We start from the raw sequence: 9,955 nt of genomic DNA on the forward strand, positions 1-9,955 counted from the left end.
GAATTAAAGCTCTACAGCTAAACTTATATCCTCTGAATTTCAGCCAATATCACAAAGCTGTTCCCTGAGCCCACAGACAGAAGAGCTGTGAAGGAGACATCCCTGACACTTTAATAACCAAATGAAAACCACTGCCAAGAGATGGGGCTGGCAGGCTGAATTTTGGCCTTTTATCTGTAAGTTGTGAGCAGTTCCTTAAGACAGTTCTCATCCTGTTAGATGTGCTCTTTCAATGAATCACTACTGCACCCAACAGGCAGAAAAGATAACGTATGGAGGGAGTTTTAATAGGTTGTTTTCTTCTGCTTTATAACTAGGTCCATTTATATGTTTGTTTTCTTGAATGGCATCTAAAGACAGCTCCAGACCTCCCAATGGCACCTTGCAATCCCCAGACACTGGTCTTGCTTTGAGCAGTGTGTCTGCTCAGATGATTCCCAGAGTCCTCTCCAGCAGAAGTTATTCTATACTTTTCTACATCAGCCCAACTGCTTTTCATATATTCCCTAAATGTCTCCTATTTCCTATACACCTGTGCATGTACCTATGGGTATGTGGCATATTGACAGGCATTAGAGAGCTCGACCTTCATGAACGTTCCCAATGAAGAATTTACGATCTTTTGGCAAACATTTAACAGAAACCAAAATGAAAAAATGGCAGAAACACAGCAACTTCCGAGTATTTTAAAAAAATCTCAATGAAAGGGGGCACAACCCTATTCAGAGATTTAAATAATCTGTTTGAAATTTTAAACTGGCTTTCAAAGGTTCATCATGGAACAGAAGAGGTGACTGATGCCCTCAGCTGACAAGGAAAATCAGGTCAGCTTTAAGTAACAGGAACTGCACCGGCTGCCTGCAGCACAAGCTTGGGTTGGGCATCTGATGCTGAGACCACTGGAAAGCCATGTGCCTGTGGCCTCCCAGAGAACGGGTCTATTTGGCTGACAGTGGTGAGTAAGCATTTCAGAAGCTGCTTGTGCTCAGGAGGGTGCAATCCAGCTACTAACATGTTCCAGCACCCTCCAGGAAATCTGGGACAGAGAAAGCTCAAAGGCTGCATCCTGCTAAGAATACTGAAAGCAAAAGCAGATACCATCCATCCTGCCCATTTCCAGCCAGGCTGCAGGGCAGCAGCTGCAACACTCTGGTTCCCTTTTGTTGCTCTTTCCTAGCCCTGTTATCACCCAAAGATGATATCCCTTGCACAAGAATAGATGAGCTGCTGTGGTGTTGCATTTTAGTTAAATGGTATGCTCTGTCTCACCCCTTGAAACTGTATGGTTTATTCCAAGCCCGTAATCCTCCCCTGAAGTATCCTGTGTCTGTAATCCCACTGGCCCAAACCTTATCCGCGCCCACTTGGAATCTCCCTGTTAAGTGTGCCGGGGAGACCAGGCTCTTAGCCGGCTCTCTTGGCCAGTGCTTTCCCGGCCCCTCTCCCCCCCTCCCTTTTCCCCTCCTTCCCCCTTCTCTCCCTCAGAAATCATGCTTCTTCCCGGTGGTAGGACCCCTAATAAACCCTCATCTAATGAGCACCCTCAGAAGCCGTGTGGAGTCTCCTTGCCTGCCCGCTGCTACCAGCAAACTCACAGCTTGGGGGATACCCCGGGACACCCCGGGGGTCCCCACAAATGCACTGCAACAAGCTGCCTCACCTCTGGGTGCTCAGCTGGTAATGAGCTTCCAGTTTACCAGTGTTGCGAACCAGCAGAGTCTTCTGGGTGCTGTACTTGACCGGACACTTGGAGAAGTCCAGGTGGTCAGGGACATCCAGGACAGCTCGGGCAGCAATGGCCCGAATTGGCACAACTATCCTTTCCTTTGCAGTGATGCAGACGAGCTCGTGGGAATAATCCTACAGGAAATGAAACTAGCTCAGCACAGGGCATTTAGTACCATCCCCATGGCAGAAGAAAAATAATTTCTACAACCCTTCAAGGCATCAATTTACCTATTCCACCCCAAAATGAGCACTAAGTTCTACTAATATGTCACATTTTAAAGGCATCAGTGCACTTTGCAAAACCTGTCTCAGTGGCATTAAGCTCTTGTGTCACTTGGGTCATAGAGAGAACCGCCCTAGACCACCATCATTTTTACTCTAAATTTTAATGATGTAAAATAATTCCTAAGTTCCTTCTAAGGAACATGGAGCCAGGGAACACAGGACATTCCTCTTTAGGTTTCTATATTCCCACTGTCTAAGAATAGGACAAAGTGTTAAACTGACTGTAAGCAGCAAAAGGAAGTTGAGAAAACAGCTGCACCCAAAGAGATCCTGCACCCAGAGAGCTCCTGCACCTCTGACCTGGTGTAGAAACATTAGTTGGCTCAGAACTCCCCTCTAACTTTGCCTCTCCAACCAAATCAGGAGAAGAACAGTGCTAGGAGGTAGCAGGATGCTGTTGGAAAGAGCCTCTCTTTGTTTCCCTGCAAGGCTTCCTCCCTTCCATGCCATGTCCTAAACCCTTCTGCATGAACAAGCCTCTGGATCACAGCACTGAGATCAGACTTGCCAGGGCCCCAGCACTGGTGTTCAAACATCCTCATAAAAGCAGGTTTGGCAGGGAATGGGTGCCAGTTGACAGACACCACAGTGACAGGCATGAAGGCAGAGCCACATCAGCATCACTGCCACAGGCTCTGGGCTCATGGGTCTGCCTTCAGGTTGTACCTGCCCTACACGAGCTCTTTCAGGCAGGTGTCCAGAGGTGTCCAAGTCCCCTGCAGCTCACCAACCTCCTGCTGACTAAGGGCACCTAGAACCCAGTGTGCCTGTGCCAGGCCAGGCTCACGGGCAAAGCACATCCTCTGCCCTGGCCCTGCAGCTGTATCATGGTCAGCTGTGCTCTGGGACAGCACAGCTGCAAGGCTGGAGAACAGAGGGTGTGAAAAAGCACTGTCTTTGCTCCAGCCCAGGGTGAGGCAGGGAAGCTGTTGCCAGTCAGGAAGGAGGAAAGCTCTCCGACCTCTTTGTTCCTCTAGTGTTTTTCATAACAATTAAACTCCTTCCACTGTACCTAGAGATGGCCAAACATCTATCAACACCCCTCTGTCATTTTCATACTGTTCCCTGTGCATCTTCCCTTGGGGATGCTCAGGAATGCTCAGGAATGTGCAGGGAGGGGAAGCAGAGCCTGTCAGGCCTGGGTGCAGTGCCTGACAGCACATGCCAAGCTGTGAGTGGCAGCAGGCTGCCTGCCCACAGCCTGGAGCCAGGCTCACAGCATGGAATGGGATGTACCCAGGGTGCAGGGAAAACAATGGCTTTGGAGATAATTCTGTTTTGTCTCGTCCAGTCTCACCTTGGTCTCATCAGGGGTGAAGCGGATGCGCACACGGGCAGTCGCATACGTTGGCACGATATGGTACGCATCACTGGGGCACGCCAGCTGGAAATAAGGTGAGCTCTCCATGCAGACCTTCACCATCCGAGGAATCTGCAGGAAAGACATGAAATGATGATTTGCCACTTGTGGAAACAGGACGAGATGAGACCTGTCCGTGCCCTGGTGACATCCCTCCCTGACCCCTTTTCCAAAGGACCTTCAGCTGTGGCAGTACAGGCACATAATTCACAAGGGTGAACTTGAATCCCTTCTCTTTGGGTCCAGCATTTTGGCCAGGGGCAGTAGGGCAGTGCCTGGTGGGAAGGAAGAGCCAAGAAGGTCAGCACCAGCAGGATGGAGACAGAGCACCTGAACCAAGTCATCTGCATATTCAACAAGGCCAGAAAACCTGCTAGCTCCTGCCTGCACACAGCCATGCAGTTGTGTTGCAGAGGGGGAATGTGCTTCCTGAAAGCAAAACAGCACATTATCCTGGGAGGAAGGAAGAAAATCCCTTCTAGCAGATCAGGTTTGCCTAGGGACATTCTGGGGATAGAGTCATGCAGGCAGACCAGCAAGAGAGGAGACCAAACACTGTGGCCTTACTGGGAATAAAAGCAAACCTGAAAAGCAAAAGAAGGAACACAGCAAGACAATCCCTAAAACAAGGAGATGTCAAAAGAGAATTTAAATGGGCAGTAAAGCAGCAAGGAAGAATCATAAAAGCATGAGAGCGATCAGCTTGCCAAAAGTGATGGAAACACAGACAGGCTGTGCCTATTGGCTATGGGCTTCAAAGGCATTTTCTGCCTGGAGAAACATGACCAGCACTGACTGACAGTGTGGTTCCAGTATTAGAAGACAATCTTGGCTTTCCAGGTGTTCTTGCTGTCTGTGCCCGCAAGCTGGGCTGCTGGGCATTCCTGCCTGCAGCCAGCAGACCAGGTTCTGGCTCTGGATACACACACAGAGCAAACATGCAGTTTCTAGCAGACAGATTATCAACCCCTGAGCACCAAAATGCTCTCAAAAAGTCTAACCCAGATGATTTTGACTCCCTCCTGTCTCTTCCCACCAGCCCACTCTTGGCACAGGGCTCATCTGAGAAAATGTTTCCTTGACTGAAATTTAAATGGTCTCCATTTTCCTCTTTACAGTGGAACACAACTGGTTACATTTTTCAACTTTTTCCCTCTCAGCTCTCTTGGGAAACTGCAAAACAATCACAAGTGAAAGTGAAAACCTCCAGAAGTACATGGCTTTGGATGTGCTGTGGTTCTCCAAAGGGAAAGCAGAGCACCACATTGCTTTTGGAAAAGCTGAGCAGAGCTGAATGAAACTTAGCAGGAGCCTGAAGTGGCACCTAAAGGCCTCCTGCTGCTTCTGCTACATCAATCTGATTCCAGGGCTGTTGCAGAACACACTTCCTGCAGTGCCAATGACATTAATGACAAGTTATTCCAGCATAAAGTGGAGAAGACTCAGCCCCTGAGCTTTGACTGTGAGCTGCGCTAAGGGAGCCAAACAGGCTGAGAGAGGCAGAGATTCCTACCAGGAACCAAGATCAACCAAGGAGACACAGGATGTGGCATACACTCAAAGAGCAGGTAAGAACTGTACAGCCCTCAACATTCCTATCAATCCAGAGTTTTCAAGAGAAGGAAACTCCTTTGGGATAGATACCATTAATGCATGGCCAAAATCAGGGGACAATTCCCAGCACAGGAAGATTTCCACCATCTTGCAGAACAAAGGTGCTGAGACATTTTCTTCTGGATTGCTGCAGCAGATAATTTGCTTTGCTGTACACTCTGGGAATTACACCACTCTCTTCTTCCAGCACAGTGTTAATGCTCCAGGTGCCAGCACTTACCTTGTCCTTATTCGTGAAGGACACTGCCATTTCAGAGACCTCATGGGGGGTGACGTTTTGAAATACCATCTCTGGTGGGGAAACCTGAAGCAAGCTCTGTTTCGGGGGAACTGGTGACAGCTGGAGAGGTGAGAGAGAGCAGGGAGAGGTTCAGCTGCTGGGAGGAAGGTTCATGAAGGAGAATCTTACACTGACCCCCAGTGAAGTCCAGGCTCTGGGTGAGCACGTCTGCCCAGCCCACACTGGGGAAACAGTGGCTCATCCACCTCTGCTTTGAGCTGATCAAGAGCTGCTTGATCAGCTCAGAGCAGGCTCGAGCCAAGCTGCTCTTTTGGCATGTATTTCTCCAGGTTTCCTTCGCCAGAGTGCCAGGCAGCACTTTCCTTAAGCACAGCCCTGTGCCCACTGGGGCACTGACTGAGCACTCATGGAGTAAGTAAACCCCAAGAATTTACATCAGACTATATAGGAAAAAATTTTGGGATGTCCTTTACTCTGAGACAGGGAAACCAAGGCCCACACAATTGCAAATATCTTTTTTGATCTAGAACTTAGTCATCAGTAAGAAAAGAACCAGAGGAGGTGTGAGAGATGAGGTGATATTTGGCTGAGGCCAAAAGGTTATTAAATTAAAGAATAGAGTTTGCTGGTTCTATGTGTTGTTTGTGGTTTGGATTTGTTCAGGGTGGTTTGTTGGCTGTTGCTGTGAGCTGGGAAAAGGACATAGTTGAAGACCTGACCAAAAGGAAGTAGGATGAGAGGGAAGGGGAGGCAAGTCTCCTTTACATCTGGCAGCCTGCAAAATCTAACCCTGTCAGGGTCCAACATTGTTCCAACCCAAAGCATTTATGCGATTTGTTTTGTTAAATCTGAAGTAATTACTGCTGGTCCTTGGCCTTCAAAGGCCAACGCTGCCACTCTGGAGGAATCCTATGACTCCGAGTGTTTCATGGTGACCACACCAAAGTAAGAGGTGGCTACTTCAGCAGGAGAATGGAAATTGCAATTTTGGGCCTTTGTGTCCCTAGCCTTCCCCACATTGTTTCAGCGATGGCAGCTACACTCCAGCACACCCCAGCAGCTTCAGCAGAGGTTATTTGTGTTGGCTTAGTGCAGATCAGGACTCCCAGTCCACCACTACAGCAGTTTGCAATGGCAACAGGACCTGGACATTGGGGTATTTTGCTGGAGGCAAGCCTGTCACAAGCACACACTCTCTTACTCTCTTCACATCAAACAGAAAGGAAACGAGCAGGAAAAGGCTACCTTTGGACCAGTCTCACTCATGTCTAGAAATGGGCCAATACTGGGCAGAATATTCTCCCTAGCGCTGGCCTGCTTCTTCTGGTTGAGAAACTTCTCCCTTTGGAACTTAGAGGGAAGCAGCTGAAAAGCAAAAAAAAAAAAAAAAAGAAAAAAAGAAATAAACCAAAAACAAACCAGAAGAGCCTCAGAGATGTGCTTGTTCAGAAAGGCTTTTCCTGAACAAGTGGCACTGGTGAATAGTCTGTGATCACAGCCACTAGGACAGCTCTGCAAGCCCTGGAAGTTACCTGCTGAAATACTTAGCAACAATAAATTAATAATACAGAGTGCAATACACATACTCCAACCACATGGCTGTGTCCCATTAGTCTCTGCATGATTTGATGCGACATGTTTGGGGACTTCTGCTCTTTGGGCATTTGTTTCCTCACTGGAGTGAGGCAGTGACCTTTTCAGAGAGTGGGGACGAGCTCTCAGAACTCCCCTAACTCTGTCCCTGCACAACACCCAAAGCTCACAGCGAGGAGATCACACTGCTGGGTGAGTCCAAGAGATGCAGAAAGCAAAGTTGTACCAAAAGTGAGGTGCACAGGAATGTGTCCAAGTTTTTGTTCTCTCTCCTCATTAGCAATTGTTTTCTCTCTCTGGGCTCGCAGGCCCCTCCACAGAAGAAAACAGAGGGATCTCCTTGACAGAGCCTCAGCAGTGGGGCATCTTCACTCCAGTGAGCTCCAGACACCAAGGGACCTCTGTGGCCCTGACTCCAGTGCTGCCTGCAGGGCTGGATCTGCACCCACACAGGAGATGAGAGAAAACAGCTGGCCTGGAAGCTCTTCCAGCTGGGACCAGCCGTGACTCTCAAGGCTTTGAGCATTGTTTGAGCTTCCCCCCCCACATGCCCAGGTGCCCACGGGCAGGTTGCTCAGGGCAGCACAGGTGAGTGTCCAGCCTGACAGAAGGAATTGCTGTGGCAAAGGGAAAGGGAAAGAAGCACTTGCTCAGGGCTTCAGCTGCACATTGGTTTCACTTGGCTCCAGTGGCACAGCCAGGCAGGATGCTGGACTGTCCCTGAAACATCACACAGCCTTCCCTGCTGCACCAGGACAGCATCCACCAAGAGCAGGAGCAGGGCACAAAGAGGTGGTGAGGGGGTCTGCAGCTTCACAGCGCTGCTGACAGCAGGGGCAGGGAGAGGAGGGACACGAGGGGAGTTTCCAGCCTTAACACAGCCCCAGTGGCTACTCACAGTGTCAGGCTTCAGTCTTTCCCTGAGCAGAAAACGAGGTGCCGGTGTCTTTTCTGGGAATCCAGAAGCCATTTCGGAAGGAGGCTATTCCCAATGAGCAACAAAACTGGAAGGAGCAACAGTGGAACTCTGAGAATCCAGAACCCAATTCATGGCACATTCAAGGGATATAGTGGTGCTAAAAATATTTGATATTATTTGAAAGTAGCTGAGTGCTTGTTTGGCACAAATAGCTAGTATTGTTACACCTCTAGCTGGACTTTATTTGAACTATATGGCTATGCTGTACAATTCGAAGATGGCTCATACTGAAACCTGGAGCTAAAAAGCTGGATATTAATGACAGTACAGACAAAGCTATTGCTTAAATATTACTTAAAAATAGCTTGAGTGGACCTTCTCTTTCTTTAGGCTAAACAAGCCCTGCTCTCTCAGCTGCTCCTCACAGGACTTGTGAGAGACTGGAATGTTGTGGCTAATGGCTTAAATAGTGTGATAAAGGATTTTTTTGCCCATTGTGACAAAACTGAATAAAGAAGCTGAGACCTCCCAAGCCCACCCTGCCCTGAAAATGCCTCCTGACTGGAACTTGGGACTGTGAGTTAAGCTGCCTAAGGGAACTTGAGACAAGATAAAGGTGACACAACTCTCCTATTAGCTCAGGTGTGGGGAGAAGTGAACAAGACTGAGGGAGAAAACTATATCTACAACACAGCCAAACCCAGCAGCTGTCCTGAAAATCAGCTCTGTCTGCCTTCAGGCTGGGGAAGTCATAGCCCCAAACTCATCTGCTGAGGCCAGGTTTGCACACAGACCTCCCATCAAGAGAGGGGAAGGAGGAAATTTTGGGTGTGCGGTGTCACCTCTGGTAAGGGGCAGTGGACACCCATCCTCCCTCACACAAACTGGCTCAGCTCTAAAACCCCCAGCCCCAGAAGGCCACATCCAGGGCACATTCCCACCAGGGGCAGCTCAGGGGGTGTCATAACTCATCAAAGACCTCCAAAGTGCCCCCAGACCGTCCCTGAGGCCTCGCACCAGATGACTGCATGGCAAGCCACGTAACACAACAGACCTGAAAATCCACAACCCAATTCGTGGCAGACCCAAAGGATATACTGGTGCTCAGGATTTGGTATTACTGAAAAGTAGCAAGAGACAGAGTCCAACTTGCCCAACCCAGGGAGGTACCTGGGCAGTCCCACCTTGCCCAAATCTGCATTAATCCACCGGACTCTTACGTTTTGCAAGACCTCACCACAGAGAAAACCAGAAGAGGATTTAGTGGGATGGGATAAGATCCATGGAATGGTGATAATTTTCTACTAAATCTGTCTCTGTCACTCTCTTTCTTCCCCCCTTCCCAGGCCCTCCCTCCCCCCCCCACTCCTTTTTCTATTTCTTTCTCTCTCTTCCTCACATTTATTGTTACATAACATCCAGACTATCGACTTTGACGTATGGTCTCATTCTGCCCCTTAATTCAGGGGCATCTCCCTAATCATTTTAAGAACCAGATCGTAACAACCCACCAAAACTTGAGCAGAACTCATTCACCTTCAAGCAGATGAAGTAAATACTATAGGGGAAAATGGATAGACTAGTATATTTAGGAAATGTTGCTTTTCTTCAGTGAGAAAAAAGCACCATCAGTAGACCCTATCTTGTTCATCCTCTTAGTTATATACATGCCACCGAACTGAAGACTGGCATTCTCCCATGCTGTATTTCCCTTTTTTGGAGCACAGCTGTGACAAAAGCAGAAAGTACAGCTCGAGGCAATCTTTACCTTCAAGCGGAATTCAGGGAAATTCACAGAGGGACTTTGCGAGTTCAGGACTCGCTGGCACGGAGCGATGCTCCGCGAACACTTCCCTCGGGGAATGGCCGAGCGCAGCCGCCTGAAGGCGCCGGGGCTGTGAACAACCAGCCCGGGGCGAGCTCTGGGCAGCTGAGGCCGCAGCGCCGTCACAGACGCTGCGGGCCCGTCCCGGTTACCCGGCAACCGCGGAACCGACTGCGGGGCCGGGCCGGGCCGGGCCGGGGCGGTGGCGCCGGGCGGGCCGAGCCGGGCCGGGGCAGAGCCGGGCCGGGGCGATGGCGCCGGGCAGGCCTCGGTCCCGCCCCGGTCCCGGCTCGATCCCGGCCCGGTCCCGCCCCGGCCCGCCTCGGTCCCGCCCCGGCCCGCCCCGGTCCCGCCCCGGTCCCGCCCCGGTCCCGCCCCGGCCCGCCCCGG

The 9,955-nt window shown here is 50.0% G+C and overlaps 1 protein-coding gene across 7 annotated transcripts in view; it reads right to left on the minus strand.

The window, feature by feature from the left end:
• The window catches only part of LOC110484498 (axonemal central pair apparatus protein HYDIN-like), a 74,329-nt gene extending 64,611 nt beyond the window's left edge, over positions 1-9,718 (minus strand). For 5 of the 7 annotated variants that reach the window (XM_085589159.1, XM_085589157.1, XM_085589156.1 and 2 more), the window contains exons 1-6: positions 9,509-9,718; positions 7,720-7,825; positions 6,474-6,593; positions 5,208-5,327; positions 3,311-3,445; positions 1,661-1,860 (exon numbers count right to left, since the gene is read on the minus strand). In XM_085589159.1, coding sequence (XP_085445285.1) covers positions 1,661-1,860; positions 3,311-3,445; positions 5,208-5,327; positions 6,474-6,593; positions 7,720-7,791 — 647 coding nt within the window. In that variant the 5' untranslated portion in view covers positions 7,792-7,825; positions 9,509-9,718. The remainder of the gene's footprint in view (positions 1-1,660; positions 1,861-3,310; positions 3,446-5,207; positions 5,328-6,473; positions 6,594-7,719; positions 7,826-9,508) is intronic. The other 2 variants (XM_085589158.1, XM_085589160.1) reach the window with 2 other exon arrangements.
• Between the last annotated feature and the right edge of the window lie 237 nt (positions 9,719-9,955).

Source organism: Lonchura striata, chromosome 11 (genome assembly GCF_050655825.1).
Source record: "Lonchura striata isolate lonStrDom1 chromosome 11, ASM5065582v1, whole genome shotgun sequence".
Classification (NCBI taxonomy): Eukaryota; Metazoa; Chordata; class Aves; order Passeriformes; family Estrildidae; genus Lonchura; species Lonchura striata.